Source organism: Echeneis naucrates, chromosome 13 (assembly GCF_900963305.1).
Source record: "Echeneis naucrates chromosome 13, fEcheNa1.1, whole genome shotgun sequence".
Classification (NCBI taxonomy): Eukaryota; Metazoa; Chordata; class Actinopteri; order Carangiformes; family Echeneidae; genus Echeneis; species Echeneis naucrates.
Window position 1 is genome coordinate 25,402,642 of NC_042523.1, and position 15,366 is coordinate 25,418,007.

General features: G+C 44.9%; 1 protein-coding gene across 3 annotated transcripts in view; it reads right to left on the bottom strand.

The window, feature by feature from the left end:
* The window catches only part of fat3a (FAT atypical cadherin 3a), a 51,012-nt gene that overhangs the window by 28,007 nt on the left and 7,639 nt on the right, over positions 1-15,366 (bottom strand). For all 3 annotated transcript variants that reach the window (XM_029516866.1, XM_029516865.1, XM_029516864.1), the window contains exon 2: positions 1,869-5,189. In XM_029516866.1, coding sequence (XP_029372726.1) covers positions 1,869-5,172 — 3,304 coding nt within the window. In that variant the 5' untranslated portion in view covers positions 5,173-5,189. The remainder of the gene's footprint in view (positions 1-1,868; positions 5,190-15,366) is intronic.

The window sequence follows — 15,366 nt, forward strand, 5'->3', positions numbered from 1 at the left end:
AAATGCTCCCAGTCTGGACTCTGCAAACTGAACCTTAAAACCAGCCACCAGAAATCAGAAATTGTTTTATTGCCTGGTATGTGTTAACATACTAGAAATTTGACTCTGGTGTTTCTCTCTTGGCATGTTAAGGGAAAGACATAAAGAAATAATAATAAAAAAAATAAATATATATATATATATATAAACATTGAAATTAGGAATAAGGTACAAAGGGTGGGGTTTAATCTGGACTGGTTCTCTCACACTAATCCAGTTAGTCAACACACACACACAAGGACAGACTCGACATTTTCTTCAAAGAGCCAAAACCACCAAGGAGACCTGAAATAAAGAGCTCCAGTCTACACACACACAGTGTAGAACACCACAGCCCAGTCATAACTGATCCCAAATCAAACACACCTGGACCTGACAAAGCTGGACCACACCTCAGTCTATGTCCAGGGCTTTGTCTCCGGGCACTGATATTCAGACCATGTGGTTCTATAGTACTAGGACCTGAGTTGCATGAAATTTCCATGGGTGACCATAAAAATCGGGATTCGGATCAGCAGCTACAGGTCTAAAGTCCTGTTTCTGCGGTAATGATGGTAGTCTGGGAGTTTAGTATCTCAGGTTCTTGTTGAGTGAAGACTGACACCTGGACCTGCAACGTCCTCTGTAAAACCTGGACCCGGAAACATGAATCTGAACCGTCTCATGTAAGACCTGGAACTAGACTATCTTTTCTAGAAACCCTTACCTGGACTAGTCTCTGTAACCTGCTGGACTCTCTGCCTTCACCACCTCCACCTGCTATTGTGTTGTTTTGTTGTCATGTTGTTTTTATTTATTTATTTTTTTGTTCTTGTTTTTTATTTGAATTTATGTCCTGACAGACACATAGCTGTGTCCTCACTGGCACAAAAGTGTCTCAAGTTAACTAACTCCACACCCGAAGGTTTGTTTCTGAACAACAGTAGAGGGTGTATGTGTCTCACATTCTCTGCAGCTACAAAAACAAACAACCCAGAATAACACAAATGGTATAACAACATCCACATGTTTAATGAGATGTTTTCATTTTACAATGTAAATTTTTCCTTGTCAGGGTAAAAATTGACATTTTCTGTCTCTGAAGCACTTTAATGTAAAAACCACCTGAAGCAAAATAATAAATCCAGCACAACGGGCTGCTATAAGGATGACTTCAGCTGCTCTCTGTTCTCTCTGTGCTGCTTGTAAACTGATCTCAAACATATTTTTGTTTTTAAATCTGCTGTAGTTTCAGTTTTTACAATCATTGCTCACTGAAAAACCAACAACAGCTGGATGCCATAATCTGATGAGAACCGACCCAACCAGAACTGACCTGAACGTCAGCTCGTACAGTCGCAGTCAACATCTATTTATTTAAAAAAAAAGCATGTTTTATTTTTAAAGAGGCTCAGGGGGGCTTCCTGCAGAGATTCACCTCTTGGAGTAGAACTCAACTCATCATTTCTATGTTGACTGTAAAATTATTTCGTTAACCTTTAACCACATGTTTCTGTCTGCGACAACAAAAGAACATGTCATTGGCGCAGATGATGGCACATGACCTACAAGATGAAATTCAAAATTCCACACCAACACATGATGACCTGAGTGTAGGCAGAAGTCTAAACTCTGAAGGCAAACGACACAGAGACTGAACCTGGAAACCTGAAGTGGGATTTTAGAGTCCATGTCAAACACTCTCCAGAGCGACAACAAATGAAAAGATCGGGCCAATATGACACTATAAATGGTCCTGTGCGCCGCCTTCTTTAATCTGCAGTTGTTAATCTGAATGCGGTCAAATTGAGCCAAAACAGGAAACACATCGAACAATAAAGAAGTCTTACCTGTGTCTTCGTCAATGGCGAATCGTCCGAGTCCGCTGCCATCACGAATGGAGTACTGAATCTCTCCATCTCTGCCAGAGTCGTCATCGTTAGCAGTGACTTGCAGTAGGGTAGTTCCAATCCGGGCATTCTCTTTCACTAATCCCGTCAGGGCAAAGTGGGAAAAGTATGGAGTGTAGAGGTTCTCGTTCACATCCACCACCTCCACCTCCACAAATGTGACAGAGAGAAGAGAAACAGGCCTCCCTTTGTCTTTGGCCTTCACAGTGATGTTGTAGAACTGCTGGGTCTCATAGTCCAGCTCTTTTGTCAGTCGGATCGCGCCGCTGGCCCTGTCTACCTCAAACCATCCATTGTAGTCATTGGCTAATGAGTACCTGACCTGGCCTCCTAACCCCAAGTCTGGGTCCTGGGTTTCTAACCAGGCCACAACTGTTCCTATGGGCAGATCCTCCAGAACCCTGGCTTTGTAAACACTGGGGATGAAAAGTGGAGGACAATCATTTACATCCTCCAGGATGATTTTCAAAGTGGCCACAGAAAACCTCTGGTTACCTTTCTGTGCCCTGTCCCGGGCCTCAATCTTCAGAGTGAAAGTCGAAACAAACTCCCTGTCTAGTTGACCCGCAACATAAACAATTCCGTTGGTGGAGTTGATGCTGAACTGAGTGATGCTGGTCAGAACAGAATACAGAACTTCGCCATTAGATCCAAGATCTTTGTCAGAGGCTGCAATCTGAATCACGTCTGTACCTATGGCTGTGTTTTCAGGAATTATGATCTGATAGCCTCCTTCCTGTAGAAACTGTGGTGAGTTATCATTAGCATCTTCTACATACACAGTTAACAATCGCCAGGAGGTTTTCTGAGGCAGACCGAGGTCATAGATCGTGAGATTGAGGAGATAACGATCCCTTTTTTCTCTGTCCAGGGGCAGGAAGACACTAATGAGGCCAGTTTCTATGTCAATGGTAAAACAGCTGTCTGTGTTTCCATCTGAAATAGCATAAAGGACCTGACCATTGAAACCGGTGTCACCATCGTAGGCATTCACCTTGAAAACACTGGAGCCCACCTTCAGGTCCTCTCTCACAGAGATATCTGTGGGAAAAGCTCTGTCAAATTGAGGCGTCTGCCGATTGACAGAGAACAGGTCAATGAAACCTTCCTCGATTTTGGGCTTGCTGCTGGCTTTGGACTTTTTCAGTAATTTCTCAGCTAACTTTTGGGCTACTCTGGTTTCTTTACAGTTGAAACCTTTGGGAGGTGATTTCCCATGAACAACTGTGATGTTCACAAACATAGGGTCGGAAAAGTTCTCACCATCTGTGGCAGTTATTTTGAGGCTGAAGACACCATTCTTTGGATTGGCTGTTGCAAGGGAGTGTCGCAGTGCAAGAACCCCTGAATCCGGGTTAAGATCAAAGTAGCCCCATTCATTCCCTGAAATGATCTTATATTTCACTAGTTCTAATTCATCTATATCAATTGCGGACATGGTGGTAATTGGTTCATCCACCGGAAAATCCCTAGAAATCACACCCTGGCATGACACCTTCTCAAACAGCGGTTGGTTGTCATTTACATTTTCCAGGTGGATGGTCACGTTTACCTCGCTCTCCCGTCTGTAAGGAGACCCCCAGTCAGATGCTCTGACAACAAACACAAAGCTCTCAGGTGAGGATTCAAAGTCCAGCTCCTTTGTGATGCTGATCATACCAGAGAACTGGTTGATCCGGAATGGTAAAGGCTGCAGACTGGAGATGCTGTAGGTTATGTATCCATTTTCACCTTTATCCTTGTCCACTGCAGAAACTGTGAGCACATTGGTCCCAACCGGAACACTTTCATTCACAAAGAACTCGTAGGAGGACTGAGCAAATGTTGGTGTGTTGTCATTGGCATCCTCAATGGTCACCCGCAATTTCACTTTGAGCTCACTGTCTATTTCCAGCACCTCCAGGTTAAAGACATCCTGGGTCACCTGAGTGAACCAGCAGGTGGTGGAGATGACACCTGTTACGGTGTTCATTTGAAAAAAAGCTGAATCAGCAGAAGGTGCCAGGATATACTCAGCATCATCAGGCTCTGGTTTGATTTTAACAGCCTCAACTATTGTTCCTGGTGGTGAGATTTCGTTCAGACTCACTTCATACACTTCCTGCTCAAAGTTCACTTCCCCTGTCTGCTGCGTCCTTACCATGACGTGGACAACTTTGACAGCAGAGAACTTCTGAGGGGTTCCTCTGTCTTTAGCCTGCAAAGTGAGGTTACAGCCATAAGGGTAGTTCTCCCAGTTTACTGAGCCAGAGGCCTTTATGGAGAACACGCTCTCTTCAGATCTCTCTACAACAAACTGCTCTGAGGGGTCTCCACCAACAATGACCACAGAGTCGATTTCTCCATTCAAACCCTCATCGTGGTCTTCAACAGTTACCATCACATACACAGGATTTTTATCGAGCCATGAGGGGCTATGGGTGACCACGCTCATTACAGGGGCATGCTCATTCATACGCTCCACGTGGACAAAGAGCTTGGCTGTGCTGCTGACCCCATTATTTCCATACAGCTTCATGCCGCGGTCCACTGCCAGGATTTCTAAATCATAGCGGTTCTGCTCATCAACATTGAGCTTCCCACTGAGGGAAACCACTCCACTAGTCGGGTGCACTGCAAATAGCTCCATCTTCTCCTTGAAGAAATAGTAAAACTCCCCGTTTGAGCCAATATCTGCATCTGTGGCGGTAACTTGTGCTATGCTAGTCCTGAGAGGTGTGCTCTCTGCGATGGTGACAGAGTATGTGGTGGGTGAGAACAATGGTCGTAGGTCATTCATGTCCAACACCTGTATGCTGACTTTAGTCCAGGCCTCAAGGATGGCTTCCCCCTTGACAGAAGCTTTCACTGTCAACACATAATTATCCTGGATTTCTCGGTTCAAGATGGCAGCGTTTCCACCTTTAGTCCTTATGCGTAAGAAGCAGAAATCCCCAAGCACATATTCCTCCGCCTTGAAAAGCCCTTCGTCATCACCTGAAGTGATCCTGTAACGAACTTCCCAGGCGCGCTGAACCAGGTGGACACCCATTTTAACTTTACTGTTGGCGTAGGTGCGTGCTGCTGAGTTTTCATGAACGGTGGCGTGGTACACAACCTGGGTGAAACCAAAGGAGGGGCCATCCTGAAGGGGACCCAGGGTGTTCAGGCTACAGCACGGTGGAGGATTCAGGAGCAGCAGTGGCAGCAACAGGCCGAGGAGAGGGGCTCGCATGCCTTCCCATCGGCCCATATTCACATCCATCCCATCATCACTCACTCCTGCAACAGAAAGACACAGAGAGGTGGGAAAGATTAGTTGAGCCACAATTTGACCTTTCACCCCCAAGACCTTACATCTACTAACTATCCATCCACGAGAGGGAGAGCTGCAGTTACCAGGCAACCAAAATGAAGGCTGACATCATCACTGTGTGGCCTCTAAAGGCTCAGTCAATTGCAAGTTTGCAAAAAACCAGAGCTGGTTTGAGAAGGAACAAAATAATTGTACGGCTCGGAAGAGGAATGTAGCAACACAAAACAAACACTTGAGAAAATAACTGCCGAGCTCAAAATGATGGCCCGGTGCATTATGACCCTGTCATAACCCCCCCACCCAAAATACTCCAGTCTGAGGCCATGTCACATCCACAGTCATGGAAAAACCAGCCAAGCTGCCGCTCAGAAAAAAAAAAAACAGGCAGCCACAGGTATGTGCCAATTCGGGCTCCGGAGAGGCTTGATCCCGTAAAAGCACCACCGCGGTCTACAATTTGATGACTCTGCACTTTCCACATGAGAGATGGGCGGGAAAAGACAGTGTGTCCGAGAGCGCCGATAATAACATGCTGCTAAATCTGCATTCACAAACACACAACCAGCTCCTCTGACCAGAAACCAGCTCAGCAAACGGTGGGGGAGGAAAATCAGCCCAACCCCAAACTGATGCCTTCTCTGGGGGGGCCTTGAAGCCCCCACCATCACCAAATCCAGGTTCAGCAGCATGTGGATCTGGTCCAGACTGAGACACTCTGGTCCGGTTTCAGGGACCTGAATCCAAATCTCCTTTATTTCTCAGCAGTTACAACACAAAGAGCAAAGAAACACATCTGGACAGACACACACAGGCTCACACCCTGAGGGCTGGTTTCAGGGCAGCAGCTGACGTTGAACACATGTGTGATCCGCCGCTCTGACCCCCCAGTTAAAACATGGAGATCAATGACGACAGCAGACAGAGACAGGCAGCTGTCACCATGTTCTGCCCTGCGGCGAAGCTCAGGGTCTGTGCTGAGGCTGATTCCTTACTGTCAGCTTTAAAATACACAATGACCCAACAACAGCATCACATCAGAAAACAGCACACACATACAACTCTGAATAAAGACAACAGGACACAGAGATAAAGATGACAACAAACACTCTACCTGTGTGTATACTAATAAATACACAATCACTGTCAACTCTTAAAACAGGTGAGTTGGACACACACAGCTACGCAAACAGTGCTGTGAACATCAGTCAGCTAACAGGCTGAACTCAATTACCCAGCAACCCTCAGTCCTGTTTGTGCTGTTTGAAAAACATGACGACAAAAACACATCAGTTTGATGTAACCATCATCATCATCATTATCATCATCATCACCTTCATCACCATCTCAGGTTGGTTCAGTCTCATTCAGGTTTAAAAACAAACTCAGCTGGTTCATCATAAAGATGATGGTTGATGATCGGTGATCGATGGGTGTTGGGTAGCAGCACCCTCGTGACCAACCACTCACAGGAATGTCTTCTTGTTAGTGTCCTGTTGGCCAATAGGAAGTTGTCAGCTGCTCAGTGCAATAAAATTCTGGATCTGATAAATAATGATAATCAGCGTTGTTGGAGACATCGTGTTGTTCTGACCCGACTGTTTGTCTTCAGTCAGCTGTTGCTCTGCTGCACAGCCTTAGACACACACCACAGAACAATTGTACAACTGCATCATGTTCCAAATTCCCCACAGAACGGACGTTAATCAAACTGAGCTGCCACAGGACAAAATGGCTTAACCCCCCCACCACCACCACCACCGTTCTCATGTTCCACAGCTACTGTGGAACATGAGAACCTCTCTGTCTCTCTCTCTCTGAGTGCATGCAGGAGTGAAAGACAGTGAAAGTGTGCGTCTTTTCTATCTTTTGTTTTTCTCTTTTTGTGTTGATTGTTGGTAGATTTATCATCATAGTGGATTAATGTGTTGTGGGATGGTTTTGTTCCCGGTAAGGACTCGGAGTCATGCAGACTCGTGCAGTTGGCGGCGACATGGGGTTAAACTCTGACTGTAAATTGTTCTGTGGAGGATTACAGTTTGGTGATCGGTGAGATCGTGGGTTATGAGAGCAAAAAGTCTGCATGTAGAAGGAATAACAGAGTCATCATTTTTTTGGATAGCACTGATAAAGTCAGTGTGATTGTTAAGCAAGGTGTGGTGATAAAGGACACCTTTGTTCATGTTGTACCACTGGTTAATCCAGCCAAAGATCATTTTGTCCAAAGCCCCCCCTTTCATTAGCAATGAAATGTTAAAGAGAGAATTAATGAGACACGGACAATTAATGTCTGCAATTAAACAGATTCCTTTTGGTTGTAAATCTCCTCATTTGAAACATGTTGTTTCCTTCAGAAGGTAGGTCAGTATGATTCTGAAGAACAACACTGAGGAGTTAAACTTGGTGCTTAAATTCAGAGTGGTTAGGGTTAGGGTTGATTTTGATTATGCTGTGTATGCAACTTCTGAAACAAGGAAGTGTTTTGGCTGTGGGATGGAGGGTCACCTCATTCGTTCGTGCCCATACAAACATGCAGATACAAATAATGATGAGATTGGTTCGGCTTGTGCTGGTCCCAGTACTGCTGCTTCAGTTTCTGCTGGTGTAAGTGTTAATGGTTTGGGTGCTACTGGTGAAGTCGGACCAGGTGACGTTGCTGATCCAGTTTCTGAGGGTCTGGGTGTTGTTGTTTCTACTGGTTCTACTGGTGAAGGTGCTGTTGCGGAGGTCAGTGAACAGTCACACACTAACAGCGGTGACAGTGAACACAGGAGGAAGAGGGTTTTCTAGAGGAAGATGAGGGGGAGATGTTGCATGAAATGTCTCAGGATAAGAAGAAGAAGAAAACTGAGGACATTTGTCAGTCTTCTGGTGAAACTAAGACACTTTCTCAGGATCAGTGTCTGCAGTCAGGTGAGAGCAAAAGTAAAGAAGATGATGACGAGGAGTCTCTTGCTTCCTCACAGTCATGGTCTCGCAGGAAGAGGGGTTATTCTCTAGCGAGTATCAAGAAGTTCCCACAGGACACTAAGGGAGCAAGGAATGTTAAAGTGTTCGTGGATTTACATCTCCTCCTTGATACAGACTTTTCAGAGAAGTTCGGGTGTTTTGTGGGAGAAAGCTTTCACTGACCAGGAGCATTTTCGTGTTAAAAACTAGTTCTGAAGGTTAAAAAGCAGCTAGCTAGTGATGAATAAGTCTAATAGAGTTTCTCATTTATTTCTTTTTTGTTTGTTTGTTTTGCAACATTTTTTCTGTTCTATGGGGGACATACAAATAGGCAGCTTGAATTTAAATGGGGCAAGAGATTATTGGAAAAGGGCATCTCTTTTCAACCTGTGTTCTCTTCAGAAGTAATAATGATGATAATGAGGCTGATTGGAAAAAAGAATGGACTAGTGAAATCTTTTAAAGTCACAAGACCAGTAAAAGTTGTGGGGATGGGATTCTTTTTTCCAGGAATTTCATTCCACAGTCTGTAGACTCTGAAAGGTCGTCTATTAAAAGTAACAGCAGTGTGTGAAAATGTAAAAATTGTGTTTTTTATATTTATGCTCCAGTCTTGGGAGCGAAGAGGTTAATCTTTTTGGATGTTTTAAATGATGTGATAGAGAATGTCAAAGTGAAGAATATGTATTTATTGGTGGAGAATTTAACCTCTAACCCTAACCCGAACCATCCAGAGCCTCATACTGCCTCTCACAACCGTCTGCTTCATCTCATTTAAGCTCATGAGTTGTGTGATGTGTGGAGGGGATTTCATGATGAACAGAGACAATATACTTGGAGACATGTTAAAGATAACTTATTGTCTATGGCTAGATAGGTTTTATTGTTTCAGACATCATTTTAATGTATTTAAGAGTTGTACTATCAGCCCTGTTGGGTTCTCTGATAATTCACTTGTAACAGCTTCTATCTTTATAAAATGTGTTAAACCCAATAGTGCTTTTTGGCATTTCAACACAGCTTTATTGGAGGATAAAAACTTATATTTAATATTTGTGTTTTTTGGAACAATCACCAAAGTACAAAATTGGATTTTGTGTCTTTACAACCTTGGTGGAAAGGTTAAAATAAGGCAATTCTGTCAACAGTACACTAGGAATGTCACATACCTCAATGAGTTCAGTGAAAAGTCTGGAATCTGAAGTGGAGAAGCTCCAAGAGTTTTCTGAGGTCACACTGAAACACTTGCAGTGATAAGGTCTGCTTTAACCAACCTGCTGGGTGTCTCAGCTCAGGGGGCTCTGATCAGATCTCAAAATGTTGCATTGATGGATGTCCCATCACATTTTTTCTTCGGTCTGCTGCAATTTGTAAGCGTGCAGTCGGTTTCTACAGCAACCTGTTGAAGTTTGAACACAGAGAGGAGCAGCCAGTGTCTCAGAGGTTTTATTGTGGTCTCCCTCAGGTTGAGCATCATCCTCTGATGAGCTTCATGCTGCTCTGCAGGTCATGCAGAGTGGGAAAGCTCCCGGCTTCGAGGGTTTACCTGTTGGCTTCTATAGGTCCTTGTGGTCAGTGGTGGGGGGGTCTGCTCTCAGTACGGAGTGATAGTCTGCTGCTGCTGCTGCAGGAGGGCAGTCCTTACCCTGCTGCCTAAGAAAGGTGACCCACAGCTCATAAAAAACTGGAGGCCTGTGTCGCTGCTCTGCACTGATTACAAGCTCCTCTCTAAAGTGTTCTCATCCAGGCTGAGTCAAGTGATGGCACAAGTCATTCATAGTGATCCTGGGAGGTTGATTAATGATAACATCACTCTGATTAGAGATTTTTTTGGAGATCTGTAAGTTGTTTTGCATCAAAGCTGGAATCATATCAACTGACCAGGAAAAAGCTTTCGATCGTGTTGAGCACGAATATTCATGGCTCACTCTACGTGCTTTTGGTTTCAGTCCTGGTTTTACTGACAAAGTTAAGGTTTTGTATTGTGACATTCAGAGTGTTCTTAAAATTAATGGTGGACTGAGCACCCCCCTTCAGGTTCAAACAGGAATTAGACAAGGCTGCGCCCTCTCTGGTATGTTGTATTCCTTAGTAATTGAGCCTTTGTTGCACAAACCTAGATCTGACCTGCAGGATCTAACTATTCCTGGCTGTACTGCTCCTTTGAAATTGTCTGCTTATGTGGATGATTTGGTCATTCTGGTTAACTGTCAGCAGGATATTGATATTTTGGCGAGAAAAATCACTCAGTTTGGTTTAATATCTCCAGACAAGGTTAACTGGGACAATAGTGAAGCTCTCAGTGTTGGATGTGTCAGCTCAGTTTGCCTGGGGGGATGATTTGGAAGACGGGGGGGTTGAAATATTTAGGTGTTTTTCTGGGGGATCAGTCTGTTGTCCTTAGAAACTGGGAAAATGTTCTTGAAAAGGTCAAAGGTCAACCAGCTAGGTGGGAGTGGATTATAATGAATTTGTCACATAGAGGGAAGGTCCTCATTGCAGATAACTTGGTTTCCTCTTCTTTGTGGCACTGCCTGTCAGTTGTTGACCCCCAACCAGACCTGCTGTCTAAGGTCCAGGCTCTTCTTGTGGATTTTTTTCTGGGACAAACTGCACTGGCTCCCTCAGAGTGTGCTGTATCTGCCGAGGGATGAAGGAGGACAGGGCCTGACCCATCTGAGCAGCAGAGGGGCTACCTTCCGTCTCTAGTTCCTACAAAGGTTTCTGTGTGGTCCTACAGATCTAGTCTCGAGGCTGCTGGCTTGTGCCATCTTGAGTCAATGTGGTGGAATTGGACTGAACAGAGCTTTGTTCCTTATGGATTTAAAGAAGCTTCACATCAAGGAGCTTATTGAAAATACTATGTTGGCAATTTAAGGTGTGGAGTTTGTTTAAAAAAGAGAGACTGGGACATCACTGCTCACTGTTCTGGCTGCTCCAGGAGCCAGTCGTCCATGGGACTTGGTTTGATACGGTCTGTCAGCTGGGGCAAACTCTGCTCAGGCAGTTCTGTGTGTCTAACATAGTGACTCTGGGACACGTTGTTCAGCTCCCAGGAGCAAACATGGAGGATGCATCTCCTCTTGCCTCTCAGTTAGAGGCGGGATCAGTGCACACTATCACTCTGGTGCTCAATAAATGGAGAGATGCTCTCTCAGACAGTGAGAAGAATTTGTTAGCTCAGTACTGTGATGATTCTATTCAACCTAATGAAGATGATGTTTTCCCTTCGTTGAACATTTTCCCAGATTTTAGGGACTGTGCAGGTCCTTTTTTGAGCGGTGGGAATTCCTCTGGTCACTTAGGTCTGAGTGACGATGCTGGACCTGAGTCACCATTAACAAAAAGTGCTGCCGACCTGCAGTGGAGGGTTGTGCATGGTATCGTAGCAGTTCATGCTTTTGTTTCCTTCATTAATTCTGATGTTAATCACGAGTGTCCATTTTGCAGAAGCCATGAAACTGTTTTCCATTAGTTCATGGAGTGCTGTCGACTGCTGCCACTGTTTTCTATGCTTGGGAATGTTGGGGGGAATGACCTTCAATAGAGGCTTCTACATGCGATCCTGGCAGTCAGTGCCTTTGTCTCCATACTCAACCCGTGCATCTCCTGTGTCCTCGGCTCGGCCCCCTGTTCTCCCAGCTGGACACACTGCTCAGGAAAGGAGGAGAGGTGTTCTCCTTCCAGACCTTCATCCTGGGCTTCAGATACAGGAAGGCCACCAAACACAGGAGCCAAATGATCAACTTCATCCTGGGACAGGCTAAACTGGCCATCTACGTCTCCAGGAAGAGGAAGATGGAGGACAGTGTGGACACTGACCTGGTCCTCCTGTTCAGCAGGATGGTTAAAGACAGAGTGATGATTGATTTTAAATACTACAGAGAGATGCAGGACCAAGCAGATCTGGACCCCAGGTCTGGTCCTGTGCTCAGTGCAGGAGGACCAGCTGCTCTTCACCGACCAACTGACCTGAGCAGTTTGTGTGTTTGGTTTGATAAGTGACTGAAATCTGTGTCGAAACCTGTCTCTGGAAATGAGTGAAATAAAGTTGCCTTAAAAACCAAAACAAATCTCTCTGTCTCTCTATCTCTCTCTGTCTGTTAAATCACTTACCTGCCGCTCAACTCAGCAGGAAATGAGGGGGCGGAGTCTCATCTGGTTACCTGATCCTAGCACGAGGTTTATTTTTCCTTGTTGGAGAACTGACTGATCCTGCAAAATCTTCCAAAGATTTATTATTGATTTACAGTTTTGCATTAAACATCTTATGACACCAGGAGATATTATCAACTGTGTTATTGTGTGTGTGCATCAGTTCCTGTCTGTCCTCATCACACATGCGTCTAGCCAGTGTTTGTAGTGGGGACTCTGCTCTTTAAACTTCTGAGGCCCATAAAGCTGGTCCCCAAAAGTGTAGTAAAACAAGCTCTCGCTCTCTTTCACACACACACACACACACAGTGAACCAAATGAGCAGCCCGATCTGTCTGAGAGAGAAGACACTGAGCACCAAGGACGATGCTACTGTCTGCTCAGTGAGACACACACACAGCTTCGACCTTCAAATGGCCTGCAGACGAGCTCACGGTCGTCTGATGAGCAGCAGAGGTTTGTACATGTAGAGAATCAGAGACTCATTCATATTCACACTGCAGCTCCTCTCACACTGACTGTGTGTGTGTGTCTCAGTGTGTGGGATGTTCACACTCGCCACATTTCAGTGCAGAAAGTGCTCATTTTTCACCAGAGAGGCGTGGGTACTGCTGCGATGCCAGGAGATACCCTTTATCTCTCACACACACACATATACACACATTGACACACACACTCACTTGAGAGTGGGTGCATTGCAGAGAAGCAGAAATAATTGCATAATACTAACTTCGACACCCCATTTACTTCAGTGAATCTCAGCTGAGTACAGTGTGTGTGTGTGTGTCTGTCTGTGTGTACAGAGCTGTATACACTGTAAGTGAGAGCTCCACTCAGTCCAGACCAACCTTCTGTTTCTGTTCCTAGTGGGCCCATTTGTTCTGCTCTGAAAGCCATGATCCATTTAAGGCTTGTGTGTGTGTGTGTGTGTGTGTGTGTGTGTGTCTGTAGTTTTGGGCTCACCATGTAACACTATCCCACCGTGTCCCTGGAGGTCTCAGGTCTTGAGGAGCAGAGACAGAACAGGGGGGGTTGAAACATGAGGAGGAGGGACGGCTGATAAAGTGTTTAAGGCCAGAACAAAAGAGGGTTTAACACGAACCCCGATGCAGTAAGTCCACTGGATGCTGGTTCTGACTGGTCCAGTCTGGTACAGGTCCCCGTTAAAGCAGACCATGGCTCCACTGATAAAAACCAGTAACCAATGAAAACACTGTTCTGAGGTAAGCACAGCTGACCAATCAAAGCAGAGACTCAGTGACGCTTCATGTTAATATTTAATTTGATTTGCTCCAGAATGACAACACCTGAGGTGACATGACCACCTGACTCCGTCTCCTGCAGCATCATAAACTGAAGTTGTTGGCAGAGTTACTCTGTGATTCAATCTGCATCTCTCTTTTATCTATGAATAATGTGTGTGTGTGTGTGTGTGTGTGTTTGTGTGTGTGTGTTGGCTGTGTATGTGACTGAAACACAAACATGAACACATGCTCATTAATTTCTTCCACTAATCAGAAAACAGATTTCTCTTTTCTCTCTCCCTCTCACACATACACTCTCCAGCCATGGGAATACAGAGGCAGCATGAATATGAATTGAGGGAGTATATTAGCATGCTAAAAGCTAACAGCTACAGATTTCTCCCTAGCTGGTGTTGCAGCGCCGAACACCCTGCAGACTTGACTTATTTATAGGCCCTCACACACAAACCAGCTGACTACATGTGTCCTGACAAGTGTTTCATAAAACCTCACCGTACTCCTCTTCAATCTGCTGTGAATATAAAGGGTTTTGAGGGTCAGAGGTCAGACTGTCATCTGACTGAGGTTGGGGAGATGCACAACAACACAAAACTCATCAGCTTTATTATTATTTCATCCAAACTTTGTATTTAGTGGTGTCATAATTACAATAACAACGAACAAGTTAACAGTGTTAACTGTGACCTTTGTCAGATGATGAAGCTTAAAGTGTCTCTGGTACAGGTGGGTTCTCCAGAAGCGGACTATTTCAGTCCTAAGTGTTAGTCAACACGTTTACATGCACAGTTAAGTGGAGCTATGGTTGTAGCGCGATAAAGCCATCTGATCGAACTTCTGTCCTTGTCACAGTAAACATGCATGGGGGTGAAATCAATGTATTTGTTGAAATCATGTTGCCTCCGCTATAATAGGTGGCAATATGCACTCTTTTGGCTTGTGGGCCACTACCGATTGACCTGTGATGTCACAGACCACAACAGAGGTGGAAAGAAAAAAAGACCAGTGAGCTAACAAGTTAGCCTCTGCATCCGTCCAAAAATGAGCTTTTGTTGCAGAGTTTGTCATGTTTGACTTGTTTGCAGTTTGCCGGCTTCTTTTGTCTGACCACCTATGTTTACTTTACTTTTTAAGTGCTGTACAACTTCCGGGTCATAGCTGAGTGCAAAACTTAAGCACATGCACAGATCACCTCCTTCGGTTCCAGTCCGACTGTCAGTATACATGCAGCAGCAGATCAAATTTCAATCGCATTATCTGGGTGTGTTAGACCAGCTATTATAAGTTTGACTTGAGTCAAGCTAACGTGTTTACATATACTTATATAAGTCCAGTTTTGGTCGGACTAATGCAATATTTTTTTTTTTTTTTTAGGTGTCATGTAAGTGTAGTGAGTGTGTATGTGGTGACATACACAGTATGTCAAACTGAGACAGGCTGTGAGGGGACAGACCAGGACCAGATGACAAATGACTAGATGAACTGAGAGGCCAGAATGGACAAACAAAATACACCTGAGACCACAATCTGAGTCCAGCTCCACAAATCCAGAGAGGATTGAGTGACTGAGGGCTGAAAGAAAGAGGACAGAGGGACTGAGGGACTGAGGGACAGAGGAATAGAGGACAGATCACAGAGGGACTGAGGACTGAGGGACAGAGGACTGAAGCGTCTAAGGGGGGGTTTGGGACTTCCTTAAACTCAGTCAGAGCTCCTGTTTCTTCAGTCGGGGCTGCAAACACACACTTTTACACACAGCTGTTTTCTTTGATGATAGCTG